Below are 18,952 nucleotides of genomic sequence, written 5' to 3'. Positions count from 1 at the left end.
GTAGTAGGAGGCAATTGTGAAGAAAAGGGGTAATTGTTATTTACTAAGGTGCAAATTATGTGGGTTTTTGGTTTTTAGCTCTTGATGAACTAATGACACCAGAGGAGAAAGCTAAACTGTATACTGCCATTGGATATAGTGACAGCTCCCATCACCTTTCATTACCTAAGCAGGTAAGCACCCTATGGGATGGTTTAAAAAAACAAACCACACAAAACAAATGAAAGATGCCTTCAGCTCTCTCATCATCCTGAAGAAATGTGAAGGCTTCAAATTCCAGTAGGAAATATTATTTGATCCTTCTGAAGTTGCTGATTTATGTAGTAATAAAATGGTACATATATTGAGCAGTCAGAACCCTCTCTTGGGAAGGCCAAGACTTGACATTTAGCAGTAAGAACAATAAAGACATACAAGCTATGTCTTCTGAAATGTAGTTATTTAATGGGATCATAATGATTTTGGTTGATCTAGTGAGTCCTTTACTGAATGTAGTTTAGCTATGCTTGCTTCAGGGTTTAAAAAATTCCCTTAATGCTGAAAAGAGTGAAACTATATTTGCTCTGCCTTTGTTGAACTACACTGTTTTATGTTAAAGAAATGATTGGTAAACACTGAATAAAGTACAGAATCTGTACTTTGCTTTCTGCATAGAGATGAGTGTCTAATCTTAGTTGACGGGAAAAAGTTAGACACATTTTAGTTTGTTAAAATGAGGAGTTCTGAAATTTTTTTTCTTATTGAGATGATTAATTTCAGTTTCCTCTGTTTTTCTCACTAGTATGTTGCCCATGTTGTGACACTGAAGCTGTTAAGCACTTCTCTTACAATTAAAGAAGACAAGAATGTGGCAGAAACTCTAAAAGTGCAGATAATTGATCTGAGTACCAAAATATCACAACGCCCAGGAGCACAAGCCATTAAGTAATTGGATTGGTATTTTCTTTTTGTAGAAACATCTCTGCCCCTCCTCACCCCACTCCCCAGCTTCTTAACTTTTCTTGGGTAGTGCTTGTTGTACACTGCCTTGTAAATTTGTTGGCATTCTGTAATTGTACTCTGTTGTAAATAATATAATTTGGTGAATAACATAGAATGGAAGGAAGAAGGGAATGCTGTCTGCTGGTTTTCATGAACAATGGCAACCTTGTTCTTGAATATAAGTGTTGAAGTGCTGAATATGACTTTTGGGAAGTGATAGCTAAGCCATGGGAGATGGTGTGGCAAACACACTCCAGCCAAGCTAGTGAATGTGTTATTCACTGCCTAAGAAATGAAAAATTGTGTGTTTGTGCTTTAGTTGGAAAATCGGCCTGAGCATAAGATACTGAGACCTTCCTGTGTTTTAGGAAAGGGCACACCAGAAATAGTGAACAACGATTATTGGATTACACAGTCAATGAATAGGATTGCCATGTCTGGAAAATGAATCTGTGCACTTTTTGCTTTCATTTGCAGTTCCTTCAGTTCAGGCTTCATGCATAAGATCACCAGCTCAGCCACTGACACTTGAAATATTTTTGCTGAAAACCATTCTGGGGAATTTTCAAGGTGCACCTTGAATGCTGCACAGAAACAAAGAGCTTTGGCATTATTTTACATAAATACATGCCATAAAATTTAGTTGTTGAGACTGAAGCAGTAGAACAGATAGTCTTACAAGTGTTATGTTTCTGAAAAAAAATTTAGTTCAGTTATCTCAACAGAGCCAGGCATATGCCACTGATTATGGCCAAATATATTGCCTCCCAAAGTCAGGGATTTTAATGGAGGCACAGGACCTGAAAATCAGTTTCTGATGTAATAAGTACTTCTAAGGATGAGTGAAGTTGGTGTGGTTTGGTGGTGTTCAATGGCTTTCTTCAAAGGTGTTTTCCTACAGGCTCCACTTGACACTGTTATCAGGGCAGTTCTCAGTACAGAATTCCCATTTGCACCAAAAGAAGTCTGTGACTGCTTTTTACATCCATACACAGTAGTAAACGTTCCTACACTTTTTATTTATGTAACATAAATATTCTGCCTTTCTTTTCTCTTGCAATTGAGTCTAACCCTTCCCCAGTTAAATATTTTTTACTATTCATTTTCTTTAGGGTTGAAGCAAAGCTTGAAAATTGGTATGTGACAGGCCTGAGACAAGAAAACATTGTGCCATCTCTTGTGGCTTCCATAGGGGACAGCAAATCTTCTCTGCTTAAGATTGAGTTTGATGTTAACCCAGAGGACAGCACAGCTGACCAGAGCCTTACTATTGAATCACAACCTGTGGAAGTAAAATATGATGCAGTGAGTAGTAACCAAAACTCTCAGGTGTTTCTGCGTCCTCTTTCTCTGCTCTTACTCTCTTGGCTCTATCCAGATCTGATTTTGAGTTTTTGTTGAGTGACTTATATGTGTAATGCCATATAATGCTAATTCTTGTCTTTTATTTTTTTTCTTTTTTTTTTAAGAGAAACAATAAATGCAATGGTAGAATTCTTTCAGACAAGTAAGGGAATGGATCTTGAAAGATTAACAACAGCCACATTGATGAAACTGGAGGAAATCAAGGAAAGAACTGCTACAGGTAAGATAGTAAGAAATCTCAGTGAAGGCAAACCCTTAAATTGTTTCCATGTGATTACCCAAACACTTGGCTTATGTTTTGATTGATGACCAAATGGTGGGATTGGGATTTTTCCTTGAGTTGGTGCCCACATTTCAGCTGGGATGCAGTTAATTACTTCTCACTTCATTGCTTGGAGATTTAGTGAATGTTTTGTGGGAAGGAGCATTGAGTTTAGTAAGAAATCAGTAGAATGCTATGAAAGTCTTGATTCAAGAGGCTTTATCTTTCAGATAACATCTCTTTATAAGCTGACTGTCACAGTTGTTTCACATTGACATTTCCATGGCCTTTCCTTTTCCTTTAAGGATTAGCTCATATTATTGAAATGAGGAAAGTCCTGGACTTGAAGATTAATCTGAAACCTTCCTACCTGGTGGTTCCACGGACTGGTTTCTACCATGAAAATTCAGATTTGCTGATTTTGGACTTTGGTACATTTCAGGTATATAAATGACATCTCTGATAACCTCAGGAGAAGCAAATATTCTCTTTTTACATAGCTGTCATCTGGAAGCATCTTCCTTTCAGAAGGCAGGGTGATCATCTGTGCCAATGTATTTTTAACTTAGCATATTTCTAACCAAATAGATTGGGGTCAGCAGTTTGATCAGAGGTGTTAGGGTATCTTTGATGTACTTGTACTAATCCTCCCCAGGAAATATGTTCATGTTATAATCATGATTGCAATACCTTATCATTTAGTATCTTTCATTTCTTTAGCAGAATACATAAACTTTTGTTTCCTTTTTTGTAAAATTATAGCCTTTTATTAATAAAAGTGAAGATAATTTTTCTCTTGAAGTTTGAAAATCAATTGTTTCTCTAAAATGGAAGGATTGCAATCATTTAACTTGATTTAATGACTGATTAAATATTTATTTTAGTTGTATTCCATAAGTAAAATTATAGATTATTGAAAAAACTATTTTGAATAGCTTGAATTAAGTGGATTGATAGCAGTAACAACAAAAAAATCTACTTAGCAAGAATAAGTGAAGTGTGAAGTGACTTAAGCTTTCTCTGTAAGAGTCCAAATGTCAATTATTAACCCCTATGAATCATCTTTTCATCTTCACTAGAATGAATAGCACATGTTTGTTTTAAAGACTTAACTTTTATTTTGTTTGTGTGTTTAGCTGAACAGCATAAATCAAGGCAGTAGTGAAGCTTCTAACTTTTCATCTTTAGAGGAGATTATGGACAAGGCTTATGACAAATTTGATGTGAAAATTAAAAATGTGCAACTTCTTTTTGGAAGAACAGGTAACAGAACAACATAGCTGCTGTTTATGCAAAAGATTGTCAAAGGCTACTTACCTGTAATAAATAAATATGTTTTTTAAAGAAAGAAAGACAAACTAAAATCAGTAGTTAATGAAAAGATGGGTTATAATACATGTTGGGTGCCAAACTTTGAAAAAGTTGGTTAGTTTCTGCTCATTTTTTGTTTGGACCTGTGCATCACTTTAATGGTAGCAATGAATGTAAATGAAAAGAGCTATTGTGTTTTCCATCTTACACAGGAAAAGCACAGCTAAAATCTGCCTTAGTTCTTCACTTAAGTTTGTGTAATCAAAAGAATGCTAGGTTGCTCTTCTATCTTTTATCTGTCTGTCCATTTGTTTTTCTAGGGGTCAATGTAGATACATCTTTCAGTGTAGAATTGGGTGTAGTGCTGCTGAGGTAGTAGTGCTCACAAATGGGATTAAAAGCTTTTAAAATACTTCACCTAAGTTGTTTTAGGTTTCTTAAGTTGTTTTTTTTACCCTCCTAGTGATGCCATTTGATTACTTTAATGATGCCTTAATTAAAGCAATTAGCAAGTGATATTTTTTAAAATCTAAATTTACTGGACATTTTCAGGTGAAGACTGGAAGAAGGCTCGTTTTGAACACCCATCAACTTTGCACATTTTGCAGCCTATGGATATCCATGTACAGTTGGCAAAATCAATGGTGGAAAGAGATTCCAGGATGGCAAAGTATATATTAATGTTTAAAAGACTCATTTAGAATTACTTTGTACTTAGAGAAGTGTTTTCCCTAAAGGTTCATTTGCACTTTGTAATTTGAAGCTATTAACTAAGAAACTGAAATAAGTTACTACTGTTGGCAAAATCTTTTTTTTGGGTAGTGATTCTCTGAAGCCTTTCCTGGTTACTAACTACTGCTTAAGTCCAAGTCCTGTTTTAATGCAGAATCCCAGGCTTTACTGTAATGTGATCTCTATAGAGGAGTATCCATATTGTTAAGATGTAAATGAAGAATTGGTACCTTTTGTGTAGGAGTTTAATCAGTTGCTTTTTTTAAAAAAGGTTTAAAGTGTCAGGAGGACTTCCTTTGGTGCACGTCAGACTCTCTGACCAGAAAATCAAGGCAATCTCTGATCTGATTGATAGCATTCCACTGCCTCAGAAGTCACCTATGTCAGTTCCAAGCACAAAGGTAAGCTGACTACAACTAAAAAAAACTTAAAAAAACCCCAAACAAATAAAAAAACATCATTAGTGTCTTTATTGACTTACCATCAGAACGTTCTGGGCTTCCTCAAGCCATGGTGGAGCCTTTGTCATTGTTCTGCTGGTTTCAATATAAGTATTGGCAGAGTTGACCTTGCCAAAGAATGTGGGGAAAACCTTGTGGAACATTCATCATCACTAGAAAATATGAACATACCAAGTTATATGAACTTTAAAATACTGTGTTGGTTATTTTGCTCTTTTCTTTCCCTCCAGGTACCAGCTATTCCCACAATTCCTGTTGTTGGTAAAGGGTTGCTTAATACACCCCAGTTGTTAGCAGAAATGGTGTCAGGTAAGAAGCTACAGATGGGTCTTTGTAAAGGTAGCAGCCATAACTTAGGGGATAGCTGATATTTACATCTGTTATTGATGTTAGAACATGTAAGGACAGCAGAGATGAGCAGGGTGGGTCAGATCTACCCTCAAACACCTAAGGAGATTTGATTAAGATGCTGGTGTTACCTCAGATGAATAAACTTGCTTTTTCTGAAAAGTAAACCCACTTCTTAAAAAAAAATTAATATTATGCATAAGCAACCCGTTCAAATGAGTGAACTGTAAATACTAACTATATTAGGTTGTTCTGACTGTTTTGTATTAGCAAAGCTCTCCCTTTTCTGAAAAGGCAGAACTAGAATAACACATTACTGAGAAATTACTGTTTTGACTCTGAATTTGAGCATTTATTTTCATGGTTGTTCTAGGGAAAAATTTCCTATGGTGGAACCTGGACACTTGTTTACTGGAGCTTCCCTTATTATTACTTTCTTATGTGTTCTTGAAAGTCTAATGATGCCTTTAGAATCTAGTGCTGTCTTTAATGGGGCTTTAATTTTGTTCACTTCTCATTCAGTGGGTAAGAGAGCAGTATAGATCTAAAGTTTATTTTATCAAGTTTGATTTAAAGTGATCATGCTGTTAAAAATGCAATTGGAATGGAAAAGAGAGAGTGGGATATTTAGCCCTTTTTCTGGAAAAAGTTTACTGACAAAGTAATTTTGCTTCTCTAGACTCTGAAGAAGAATATTTTGATTTTGAGGAAAGCTCTGAACCAACTGACAGTTCAGTAATTAAAGGAGAAGAAATAAGAAAAGAGGAGCCTGCTCAGGAGGAACTGACAGATCTTCACCTCAAGTTTGAAATTAAAGAAGTAAGTCTCTAATTCTGTTTTCCCCTGCCTAAAGAATGCTTCAAAAATTTCTAATATTCTTTCACCAGTATTCTCTAGATGCAGAAACATAATCACCATACAAAACCTTCATGTATACACATGCATATTTCTATGCATATGAGATATTTCTTGTCTGTATGGGATGCATATAAATAAAACATGATGCATACACACAGATGTATTAAAAAAAAAAGAAAGAAGTCCCTTATTGGAGTATTTTTACTAGAAAAAATTAGTACCAACTCATAACTAGGGGGTCAGAAGTGGGAATTTTGCACTAGAGAAACAAACTCAGTCCCAGGCAGGTCTCTTGCAAAGAGAAAATCCCCAAATATTTTTTGTATTTATATCTTTCACCATCAATCACTTCTCCTTTCTATTATATACTCTAAAATCTGTAATAAAAACAGTGCTTCTGACAAAGCAGGGAGGGCATTAATCTTGCACTTTTGTTGTTGGTTTGAATGGTGAGAATACTGCATGTGAAAAGATGGCATAACTACATTTCTTGTTCATCCAGGTTTTAGTAGAACTCACCAGACAAAAGAAAATTGAGGAAACAGTACTTGTATTTGATGTAATGCATCTTGGGACAGAAGCTACTGTCAAAACCTACAATTTAGCAGCTGTATCTTATTTGAAGAAAATAAGCTTGGATTACTATGGAATTGGAGGTAATAAGCAGTGGCAGAGAAGTGGACTTGTGTGTGTGTAGCAATTAGTTGGAGCTCTCCTGTGCCTTGTGCTCTCTGAAATGCAAATATTGTTCCAGTTTCCTAGTTAATCTGCAGCTGTCCATTGCAGTGCTTGTGCCACTGATAGAATTGATAAGCTCTGGACTCTCACCATAATGCTAATGGGATAAATAAATGGCTCAGAGCTCAGTCTTTGGGTGGAGAAGGGATTTGCCATTTTGGATTTAGCAAAGAGAAACCAGTGACTCATATTTGGTGGTGCAATGTATTTTAGCAAATGGTACTGAAAGTTAATCCCTACCTTCAAGGCACAAATTGTTTGGTTCTATGAAAGAACAGAAATGATCCTAATTCTTGTTTATCTCATGTGGTGTTTTACAGGTAAAAAAGCACCCATTCATCTAATTAGTTCCTCAGACAAGCCTGGATTAGACCTTCTGAAGGTGGAATATGTCAAGGTATACACAAAGCTTTTAAAAATTATTTTTGAGGCATTTGTACATATTCTTAATATATAGTCTATATTTAGTCCTAAACCTGCTATTCAGAGCTAGTTGGATTATTTTGTATCTTCTGAAGAGAACAGTGACTGGTTGAAATTAATATTAAACATCATGCAAATCATTATTTTCAGGCTGACAGAAATGGGCCGCAGTTTCAGACAATTTTTAACAACACTGAACAGATGATTCAAGTGAGTATTTACAGATTTTATTGCTTATTTTATTTTGGTTTGCTTGCTCAGAACAGGGGAATTAATAAGACTTGTTTGCTTTCCTGTTTTCCTGCCTTCCAGTAGGAGATTTCAAGAGTTAAAATGTCCTTAAAAATTTTTATACCACTTTAGAGCAGAATGTTTGTCTGTTGAACTGTTGAAAAAGTGTCTGTCTAGCTCATGTGGATGAAATTCAAGCTACTGTAAGAATGCACCTTCTCATGCATCAGGGATCATGACATTTAGGGGCCCAGTGTGGGAAACTACAGTGGAGTCACAAAGTCTTTCACTTTCAATGTTAAATAATCTGTGTTGTGAGTGCCACATATTCAGCACTCTGTTGGCTGTCTTTTGTAAGGAGTCTAAATCCATGTCTGACTATGATTCTTTTATTTTACTAATGGTGTATTTCTGAGGCAGATTTTAGTCTAAAGAAAAAGAGTGGCTTGAGGCATTCTTGAAATAGATGATCTTGAAAGGATGGTGTTTTTTGTAATAGGTTATTTCTCCTCTTTATACCTCTATGGCATTATTTTACCTGCCTTATTTTAGTATGAAGACTGAAATATTTCACTTGTTATGTAATAGTTTTAAAGTATCTATAGATTTCATCTGAGAGCTTTAATTACTGAAATGTTTTTGCCAAAAAGCAGTTCCTGAAGCTGCAGCAGGAGATGAGAGTTCTAATACTCCAGTGCTGCTGAGTTACCTGTCTTCATACATACATGGGCTAGTGCTAATGTCAAGAGAACTCAATTTTCTGTACATCATCTGGAGCTGCTGTTGCCTTGCAGCTCTTCAGTGGCACTTCTGTGCCTGGAAGAATTGCATTTGGGCTCTACTTCCAGTTTCAAGCCCATTCAAGTGGACAACTTTTTTTAAACTATACAGCAGGCACTTACTTACCTTTTAGACTCCTTAGTGGATTTTTTGAGGAATACCCATATTCTAAATATCTACATGTGAGCCACCTGCTGTACTACTGTTATTGCAGGAGCATTCAAGCCCAAGGCTGTGTTTGACAAAATTAATTTTGCATCACTTTTTTTTGTACTGTGGAGGTTACAGGTTAGCAGTTACAGCTGTAAGAGCTGGGTTCTTGCTAGGTTCCCTTATTTTCTAAGCTTATCCCCATTCTGCTTTACAGAAAGCTTTTCCCTTTATGATCTGTTGCTGGGCACACATGCAGCTTCTCTGTTTCTAGGGAATGGTTCTGTTGCACTGGGTACTTCTGCACCTCAGTCTGACTCTGATACCTTTAAGTATCTGTTTGATCATATGGACTCTCATGTTTTCAACAGGTCACTTTTTCATCACTGAACCTCCTGTTGCACACAGAGGCCCTTATGTCTGCTGTCAGTTTTCTAACAGCTGTTAGTCCATCAGGCAGTGAAAGAAGTGGGGAGACATCATCCAAAGAAAAAAAGCAAGAAGATGACTCCAGATTGAAGAAAGGTACAGTTGTGATTATCCAAATGATGGTTCTAGAAGGATGTGTTGCATACTGGCAAAGCAAATCCAGAGAAATGTGATTAGCTTTGTAGAAATAAAGATGAAAGTGAAAATATGAGTCATAGGTGCCTTGAAAATCCCACCTTCTCTTATTTCTAGTGTCTAAACCTTCCAAGGATAAGGATGTGTTTGACTTCAAGCTTTTTGCCAAACTGGATGCCTTCTGCTTAAATATTTGTGATGAAAAAAAGAACATTGCAGAGATCAAGATACAAGGTATTAACTTCTTTATTAGAAGTAACTGCTCTGGTAATTTAGTTTCAAAGCAATTGCTAATCATTGGACTAAAAATAAGGCATAAATATGAAGCATCTGTTTTGATTTATTTGTTTATTTATTGTTATCTGTGCAAGAATGGCTTGTTGTCTTGTTTTTAAAGTCAGCCTTCAAGTCTGTCGTAATGTTTTGGCCTCCAGCTAGAAAGATGTGCTATGTTATTACTCAAATAATTAGGTTCATCCTTTGAGGGAGTTTGATTATGGCTTTTCATGTTGTACTAAGTGTTTCTCATGTTGTACTAAGATATTTTATGGTATACTGTAAAGTTATTTAGGATAAATTATGATGTAGGATAAGAAAACCCCTTCAAAATGTTTTCTTTAGTTTTTAACCCTAGGAATTTGTTTGGGTTCCTTGTTTTGGTTTTGTTTTCTTGATTGGTTTTACCCCTTGGAAGGGCTATCAATAATTCTTTGGGGAGTTTCACTTTTGTCTGACTTTAACTGCCATCCTCATAGTTGCTAACACTCTCATGAATATTTAGGAATGTGTGATATGCGAGATTAGTACTACAGTTCATAAAGTCTTTTGCTTGTGCCCATCTCTAAATCATATAATGTATTCATACAAGATTATGTATGCAAAATATTGGATTCAAATAGTTCAGTATAGTAACATCTTTCCTGATAGAAAATCTCAGTGCACTCACTCAATAGCTTGAAATGCATTCACTCAATAGCTTGCTTATTAAGAAGTGGAGGATGGATTATTTTTCTGTGAATAGTAGCTCAGTTATTTCCAGAGATGATTGATATTGAGACAGTATTTGTATTACATCTATTTTTATTTGGTTTTGGTTGAAGCTGTAGTACAGTCATTCTGAAAGTAACTTAATAACTTTTCCTCACTTCCTCTGCTGGTGTCCCCACCCTGAAAATAACTGTTCGTTCTGCTGTGCAAGACTCTGTTTCTGTTTTTGTACTTTGCAGGTCTTGACTCATCTCTTTGCCTTCAACCAAGCCAAACTGTATTCTTTGCCCGACTTAAGGACATAGTTGTCACAGATGTTGATTCAAGGACCCTTCATAAAAAAGTACTCAACTACAAGATTTTAACTTTTACTTGATTCTTGGTTAGTTTGATGTGTATAAAAGTGAAATGTAATACACATTCCACTCTTCTAAAAGTATTTGATTTGTCGTGAACAAGTATTTTCAAATAAGGTACATCATAAGGAAAAATTTTCGTTTTACAAGAATGGATGTCTGAAAGGATTAGGAAAACTAGCAATCTAACTTGTAATCTGATAGGGTGATGGTATCTTTAGTTCTTTGTGTCATTACCTCTGTAGAAGCTGCTGATGGCTGGTGGGTGCTGTTTCTCTTTCTAGGCTGTGTCTATAGTGGGAGATGAAGTTTTCAGTTTCAATCTGACATTAAATCCTCACGCTACTGAGGGAGAAGCCTACACTGACATGTCAAAAGTGGATGGTTCTGTATGTTTGAAAGTGGGCTGCATCCAGCTGGTGTACCTTCACAAATTTCTCATTTCTCTCCTGGTAAGTCTTATTTCCCTTTCTGTCTTTCTGCAGCATTCTCAGATTAGTCTTCTGGGCGGTGCTCTCAGTACAAGTGTTAGGTTTCATTTCCTGAAAGAGAAGGGATGGGTTTAATTTTTTCTATGTACTATTAAAAAGTTTGGTTAGTAACTGATTTAAATTTCAATTGAGTCACTTCCCACCCTCAGTTTTGGAAATAGAGAAGAACTTGGTGCTATTGAGGTAGTTTGGGGGTTTTATGTTTGCTGCCCTTTCCACTCCTAGCAAAATTCTGAGTTCATTGCAGACATGTCAGAGCTAACACTAGAGGAAAATCTTCCTGCAAGGTGGGTGTCATGATGCCTGCAGATTAACCAGTGTAAATATCAGTGTGTCTGAGTACACTAATGATAGCTTTGTCAATAAAGCACCAGTATAGGTTCTTTAATAGGAATTCAATACTATTCAGGGAGGGCGAGAGGAGCTTTCAAATTTATGTCCCTAAAAGCTAATGAGCTAAGGAAAGAAGGAAAAATAGAGATGAATTTAGAATAAGTGGATTGCACTGGTTAGTACTTCTTTGGCCCTCTATTAGAGGTTATGACAGAAGGCACTCAGTTGTCTTTTCTGTGAAAAATTCAACTCCCATTGATGTAGGCAGCATAATTGGTGGATGATGGTGAAAAATGGAAAAGTGACCTCGAGTAAAAACTATTTACAGACATTTCTCCATTCTCTTCAACTGCTTTTCTAGACCTTCTTGAACAACTTCCAGACAGCCAAGGAGACGCTGAGTGCTGCTACAGTCCAAGCTGCAGAGAAGGCTGCTACCAGTGTGAAAGACCTGGCCCAAAGGAGTTTCCGGCTTGCGATGGACATTCACTTGAAAGCACCAGTTATAGTTATCCCCCAGTCCTCCATTTCCCCCAGTGCAATAGTAATAGATCTGGGCTTGATTAAGGTTCAGAACCAGTTTGTCTTGGTGTCCTCAGAGGGCAGTTCACTCCCTCCAGTCATTGACAAAATGGATGTGCAGCTGACGAAGCTGAAGCTATCGAGGTACAGTGATTAATACTCTGTAGAACATGAATGTTCTTGCCTAGAAACCATGTCCTAGTGTCACATATTTGGTATTTAAATGCCTTTTATCTTAGAGCAGTTAGATCAGTAATAAAATCAGAAACTGTTCTGCTTAGGAAAGTGTTTGGTGCTGCATTTGAGATTTTAAGATTTTCAAAAATCTAACATGTGACTTCCAACTTTCCAACTGTTCTCTTTTCTTCCTTTCTGTGTTTCAAGGATCACTTTGGAGACAGATTTGACACATCCAGATATTCAGATACTTCACCCTATTAATTTAAGCCTATCTGTGAAACGAAATCTCTCTGCAGCTTGGTTTCACAAGTTACCAGTGTTGGAGGTCACAGGGTATCTGGATACAATGAATGTAAGTCTTGTGAGAAGGTGGTGATAATACTTACTGTGAGAGCAGCCCTTAATGTTATTTCTGGGCACAAAGGGGCAACAAGCTGCTAATTTCTAGTAGGTGTGGGGTGGATTTCAGCAAAGAAATAGAATTTAGCCCCACCTAGGTGAATGTAGTGGTTTGAGAGGATCACATAAATGGTTTTGTGACCAGTTCTCTGTGCAAGAATTCTTTGAAGTGAAGCAAGAATTCTTTTCTTCTTTAGAAACAGAATCTTCTTGAGAGGAGTTTAAATTAATGCAAACATTGCTCTAGTAACTCCAGCTTCCTATCTTCCCATCACCCTTGAGTTTGTTGTGGCATTTTATGTACTGTGAAAGAAAGTACCAGGGACATCTCAGGTGAAACTGAAATGAAAATATCATGGAGGGGCATGTCACTGACGGGAATGTATTAAAAGGATAGGTACATTAAATGCTACAATGTATACTGATACAGCACTGGAGGTCAAAACCTTTAATCTCCTCAGACTTTTCCAATAAGAATTTAATTTTCTTATTGAAGGGATGATTCTGCTGGCAAAATAGCTGTAAATAAGCATTCTTCTTGCCAGGAAACATTGTTCTGCTTTGTTAGCAGGTGGTAAGTTCAAGGAACAATGTGTTTTTCCTGAGAATTGTGATCTGCAACTTTTTAGGTTGTGTTAAGTCAAGAGGATTTGAATGTCTGTCTCAAAGTGTTGACTGAAAACCTGGGTGAAGCGGAAGAAACTCAAAAGGATGCAAAATCAGTGCTGCAAAAGGAAGGTCAGAGATGGAATTTGTTGTGAATACTAAGTGTGTTTGCTTTCAGGAGTAAGAAAAAGCATTTATTTTCTGGAAAGGAAGTTTAGATCTGAGTGTATGGGAATAAGCTGAGTCTAATTGATAAACTCTTTAATTTTGCAAGGACAGTGTTCATATTTGATACTTAAAAAAATTGGTAACATTACAAGACAAAATTTGGTAATTGTGTTAGCTAAGTTGTCAAGGAACTAGCAAGGCATTGAGATGTCAGAGTCATCTTATTGCCAGAACATGTTTCTATTTCCCTTTCATGCTCTGAATTTAAAGGCTCTGCTTATGGAAATGTTATTAGCTTATCTTAGGTGAATGTAATCCATCCAAATGAATAAAAGAATTGGATGTGTTTCTTGAGCTAAACAAATGATGGTAGTTTCAAAAGTTAAGTAATATATTGAATGTTCCAGGTAAAATGAAAGAACTGGAGAGATCAGTTTTGATACAGGATAAGAGTGTTTCAGAAGGAATGCTGTCTGAAAAGAGACAAATAACATTAAATGAAGATGTAATCAATATGCTCCTTAATTTTGAAATCAAAGAGGTATGTATCCATCTGTACAACTTATTCAGTCTGAGCCCTGTACGCATGTTTCTTAGAAGTAGTGGGCTATAAAGTCCATTTTAACAGTTTGACTTGGCAAATAAGAGAAAACAAACAAGAGGAAGAGAGCAGGGGTCTGGGGAAATCTTTAGCACATTGGTCTTATAGGGTCTATTTATAAAAATGCAAAATATCTAGACTAATATTAAGTTTCACATTTAGCCTGTTTATAACTGCCTGCTGTGTCTGAACAGCTTCACTGAAATACTAAACTTCTTTCCCTTTCCATATTCAAGGTTGTAATAACCTTGATGAAGCAGGTTCAGAAGGAGAGATATCCGTTACATATTCTAACTGTGCTACAGCTTGGGACCAAAACCAAAATTAGAAATCATGAATTGGCTGCAGCAGCATATCTGAAGAGAATTACAATGAGATGCACTGAAATACATGGTAAGTTTTCTAGGGAACTGATACAATCCGTAGAGTGCGTGCAACTGGATTTATAGCCAGAGGATAACATATAGTAACCAATAATGAGGGGAGGGAAAGGGTAATTTAGATAGAATTAATCTGTTTTAGCTGATACCAAGTTTTACTGCCATTGCTAGAGTTAATGTATTTGAGTGAGTTGAGTACTTTGAGCAGGAGTGTTCCTGAGAAGTATTCCAGCTGTTCAGTGGGTTTTGATGAGCTTCTGATTCTGTGCTTTATGAACAGTTCTGGCAGCACTGGAAATGCTTTGGTCAGGTAACAATTCAAAGTGACAGTGAAGTGATAAGTAAAATAACCATTTATCTGAAGTAGAAAAGTAAGGTTTTCAGTATGAAAACATGAAGGTAGGAATGCAAAGAACTTGAATTTTAAGTCTTGCTTCAAGAGCAAGATAAGTTAATTTTTACTAGTTTAATTTAAAGTGAAGTGAATATAGCATTTCACAAAATAATGCTTCATGTGTAGCTTCTCAGTGAAAATAGCTGTTTACTTTCACTATTTCAGCAAGAATAGTATTTAATTAGTATGTAATAGAGATCTAGCATGGAGGCATTGCATAGGTGGAGTAAAGCTTGTGGAAACACTTTACATTTTTATTTCTTTGTTTGCAGACTCAAAAGGAGATCCTCTTTGCATTCTTAATTCCTCAAGTGAAAGAGATGAACATCTTTTGAAAATGGAATATATTAAGGTTTCAATACATTTTCAGTAAAATTACATGGGGAGGAAAGTAAGGCTTCCATACTTAGCCTGTAGATTTGTATCTAAAACTTACCCAGGTCTTCTCCTATATAGCTGTTTTTCAGTTTAATATTTCATTTAATTCTCCACTGCTTCCATGTAGCTCTTGCTTCATAAGTCAGTGCTATTACTGAAATCACTGTCAAGACAAATATTTGTTTGTGTTCTATGTGTACAGCACAAATGGGCACCTGTGTGAAACTTAACAGGTGTGATGGTCTTTGTGCAAGTGAAGAGTGGCCCTACAGGTGATAAAACTGGCATTTGGAGAGTGATATGTAGCTAGCTTAAAAAAGCCTTTAAAAATTGCATGAATACTTGGGAGCCTGATAGGTTGTAGAACCAGTGGGCTCCTCAATGCTCTTATCTGGACTGGCATCATTTATATAGTGAAAAATAGATTAATTTGTACTGGCAAAGGATTAAGCATAAATGGATCCAGTTTAAGTAGATTCTAGATGAGACAAAGTTTTGTAAGTAGCCAGTTGAATTTTCACAAAATATATGCTATGAAATGTCCCTGAGCAGAGCATTGTGAATAACTCATTCTGGTTATCTTGCTTATGCATCATCTGAAAACTTGTTTGTTCAGGCTTCATCACTTTCCTTTGTTTTCTTTTGAAATTGGAAAAAACTTTGTGTGAGGCTAAATTCAAGCAATTCAGTTAATAAAATTATTCATAATTAATTATTGGCTAATTCAATAGAGACTGACTGTGTCCCTTTTCTTTTGTTTTTTCCTTTTAGGCTGATCCTGATGGACCAGACTTTGTTACTACTTACCAAAGCACCAAGCAAAACATCAATGTAAGTACTGGATGTACTTAATTTGTTTTTTTAAGCTTTTTGAATCATAGCAGCTGTGTTAGTTACTCCCTTTTTTCTTCTCATTGAAGAGGAAAAAAAGAGAACAAAACCAACCCAAAACCAAAGTCCTGACTCTCATCATTAAAACCTACTGCTTTATATTTAACTACGTCAAAGACAAATCCAGGTGGAAAAAAAAGATTTATTTATTGACTGAGGTATTGTTTGTAATAATGAATTTAAACTAAAAACTATACATTTTTTGCTAGTTAGAAAAATGTCCTTATGAATTTTAACTGAGGCCTTTAGCGTGTGCTTTGTTTCTGGAGCCGTACACTTGGCAGAGAGATAAACCAGGGCCTTGTGTTTCTGAGCTTGTAACAGTAACAGTGAAATTGAGATGTGAGCTGGAATATCCAAGTAGCATTCTCAGGGGTCTTGAGTGCAATTAGTCCTTTTAGTTCTCCTGAAAGCAGCTATTCATGAGTGATTTTCCATGGCTTCAGTGACTTCTGAAGTAAGCATGTCATTGTGCTTTGGAAATGTTTCCTTCAAAACAGCAATGGTGGGTCAAGCAGCTTCTTGGGGGCCTTGTGTGGAATAAGTGACTGATGCTGGGTTTCACTCAGCAACACTGGCAGGAGTAGTTGCTGCTCACATACTCCCTGTTCTGATTGCAAATTTTGAATCTTACTGGGGTTTTTTTTGTTGTTGTTGTACCATATCTCCTAAAACATCTTCACATGTGGTTCTGAAGTTGTCAACCAGAGTGCTGAATGCGATGCGATCAGTGAAATGCAGCAGAACTAAAGAGAGTGTCCTGAAAAGGCATAACCACGTGAGGCATCAGTTTTTAGATTGGCACAGTTCCTCTGTAGCTGCTGTAAGCTTCTCTTCCCTAGCTCCCTCATCTGTTCTGGAGCTTGTGAAGTTGAAGGGGATGGAGATAGAAGAGAGTCAGATACTTGTGAAATTGAGCAAGAGGCTTTTTTCCTTGGTTCTGTGACAGCAGCTCTGAGTTGTTAGGGTATAAACTGCTACTAAATCACAATATGACTTTGTCTCCTTGCCTTCCTTTTAGGTCATCTTTTCCTGTTTGAATATAGTGCTTCACACAGAGGCTTTGCTTTCCATCATGAGTTTCCTCACCTTCAGTGTTCCATCAGGTGGTCTTCCCAGTACTGAGAAATCATCAGAGCACAAGCCTCACATGAAAGAACAGGAAAAAGGAAGCACTCTTAGACCAGGTAGTGTCACATTACACAGGCTGTACTTCTGTTGTTTAACAGCATCTCATCTTCAGTTTCACAGGATATTATTTCCAATTACAGCATTGCAGTCTATTTGGTGGAAAACAAAGCATGCACAACTGTAAATGGGGAGAAAATAATCTTATTAAAAAAACATAAGCAGACATTTTTCCTGTTGCTTAATTTTACAAATTCTCCTTACTCAATATAACTTTTCCCTGGGTGGTGGTCTGATTTTCATAATGAAAGTTGAATAAATGATGTTGCAGTGTGCAGCCTTTCCAAAGGTTTAGTGTCACAACCATGTAGCTTTGCAATCTGAGAGCTCTAAAGAGTGCTTACATTGCTGAAAATAAATACTGCTCTGGGGAAGCAAAGAGGAGTTCTGAACTGAAGGGATGGTGTGTTTATTTTAAGTATGGGTCTTGTAACCTTGAAAAAGGAAGAGTTTTTGCGTGGAAGCTCCTGAATATTTTGTCAGGTCCTGTGTTGTTGATTCTTGTGCTTGTAGTGTTGCTTGTGAAATTCAAGGTTTTCTAATTCTAAAACTATTGGGATTGAGCACAGTGGCTGTTATATTTTCTGATTGTACAGTGTTGCTGCAGTTAACATGCCTAAATTGGCTTTGCTACTTGACACAGAGAGGAGCACTTCTCATGTGATGAGACATGTTTCTAATAATGTAGTGTATACTGCACTCAGCAACTAATGCATGAAAACTAGGTATTAATGAGGAGAAAAGACATCTTGATGGCTTTTTGCCTGTGTTGATTGGTGACAGTTTGTGTGCGTGAAGGAAACTTTGAATAAATGACTTTTTTCACATTTTAACTAAGGATTATCATATATTTTAGGGAATGACTACAGGTTACTTTTGAATAGTTCATATATTTACAAAACTACTAGTCTAATATTTGTTTAAACAGTGGGCTTGTAATATTTGAACTCCTTGTATGTCTCTTGTGTTTCCTGTGCAGTGGCTGGTGATGCAGCCCATGATGATGTCTCTGAATTAAAGCTCACTGCAAAGCTAAATGCATTCAGTATTACAGTGTGTGATCAGACCTGTAGAATTGCAGATATTAGAATACAAGGTAAGGTGGTTTTTATTTAAATATTAGATGAAGCTGGCTGTAGCCAGAAAAATGCTGTTTCCCTCCCTTCACTTCTAAAAGGCCAGAGTGTGCACTGCAGGTGTCTCTAACATTTGTTGAAATATATTTTGGTTGTGTGAAATGATCTGCAAGGAAAAAAATGTTGGACTCAGAAAATGAAGACGATTTGGAAGTGTAGTAAAATTAAAAGAAGTGAAGGCACTATGTTTTAGATACCAGACTTCCATTTTTTAATAGCTCGATCCTAGATAGTGTTGGGGAATTGTACTCTACTCTTACAATCAAGTTATGTTGGCAACTTTCTCATGTGCAGTAAGGCCCTGACCTCTCTCTCAGGCTTAGCATTCGTTATTACATAGGAGAAAGCTGGATTCTAAGCTGTTATTATCCTTTATATTCAATAGTAAATAATTCAGGGGTTTGTTTGTTTTTTAGCAGAAGTGTTTACTTAGAAATTTGTTGAACTGCGTTTATTTCCTTCCTTCTTTTGTTTCATTCAGGAATGGATGCATCTGTGGCTATGAAGCCTAAAGAGATTAAAGTGTTCTCCAGGCTTGAGGACATTGTAATTACAAATGTTGATCCAAAAACAATCCATAAAAAGGTAATGTGTTGAGCAGATTGTAAACAGCTGAAGAGACCCAGTTTTTCAAGTGATTTAGTGACAGCACTGTAGTTTAATTTGCTGTGTAACAGAATGCAATGTACGATGTAATACTAAGCAAAATGTATTGGTTAATTTCCTTCCCCTCAGAGA

General features: G+C 36.5%; 1 protein-coding gene across 3 annotated transcripts in view; it reads left to right on the top strand.

The window, feature by feature from the left end:
• Window positions 1-18,952, top strand: part of VPS13C (vacuolar protein sorting 13 homolog C) — a 76,430-nt gene that overhangs the window by 17,762 nt on the left and 39,716 nt on the right. For 2 of the 3 annotated variants that reach the window (XM_030954989.1, XM_030954988.1), the window contains 27 exons: window positions 79-173; window positions 782-924; window positions 2,094-2,290; window positions 2,453-2,566; window positions 2,914-3,050; window positions 3,745-3,871; window positions 4,472-4,589; window positions 4,923-5,052; window positions 5,343-5,421; window positions 6,140-6,279; window positions 6,821-6,974; window positions 7,377-7,453; window positions 7,630-7,689; window positions 9,012-9,165; window positions 9,322-9,438; window positions 10,431-10,534; window positions 10,832-10,999; window positions 11,733-12,037; window positions 12,278-12,425; window positions 13,102-13,210; window positions 13,654-13,787; window positions 14,084-14,240; window positions 14,894-14,973; window positions 15,771-15,830; window positions 16,912-17,077; window positions 18,058-18,174; window positions 18,696-18,799. In XM_030954989.1, the coding sequence (XP_030810849.1) occupies window positions 79-173; window positions 782-924; window positions 2,094-2,290; window positions 2,453-2,566; window positions 2,914-3,050; window positions 3,745-3,871; window positions 4,472-4,589; window positions 4,923-5,052; window positions 5,343-5,421; window positions 6,140-6,279; window positions 6,821-6,974; window positions 7,377-7,453; window positions 7,630-7,689; window positions 9,012-9,165; window positions 9,322-9,438; window positions 10,431-10,534; window positions 10,832-10,999; window positions 11,733-12,037; window positions 12,278-12,425; window positions 13,102-13,210; window positions 13,654-13,787; window positions 14,084-14,240; window positions 14,894-14,973; window positions 15,771-15,830; window positions 16,912-17,077; window positions 18,058-18,174; window positions 18,696-18,799 (3,494 nt within the window). Of the gene's footprint in view, window positions 1-78; window positions 174-781; window positions 925-2,093; window positions 2,291-2,450; window positions 2,567-2,913; window positions 3,051-3,744; window positions 3,872-4,471; window positions 4,590-4,922; window positions 5,053-5,342; window positions 5,422-6,139; window positions 6,280-6,820; window positions 6,975-7,376; window positions 7,454-7,629; window positions 7,690-9,011; window positions 9,166-9,321; window positions 9,439-10,430; window positions 10,535-10,831; window positions 11,000-11,732; window positions 12,038-12,277; window positions 12,426-13,101; window positions 13,211-13,653; window positions 13,788-14,083; window positions 14,241-14,893; window positions 14,974-15,770; window positions 15,831-16,911; window positions 17,078-18,057; window positions 18,175-18,695; window positions 18,800-18,952 lie in introns of those variants that run through there. The other variant, XM_030954987.1, reaches the window with a different exon arrangement.

This window comes from Camarhynchus parvulus, chromosome 10, assembly GCF_901933205.1.
Source record: "Camarhynchus parvulus chromosome 10, STF_HiC, whole genome shotgun sequence".
Taxonomy (NCBI): Eukaryota; Metazoa; Chordata; class Aves; order Passeriformes; family Thraupidae; genus Camarhynchus; species Camarhynchus parvulus.
Note: the sequence above shows the minus strand (reverse complement) of the source record. Positions and strands in the feature narration are given on the sequence as shown.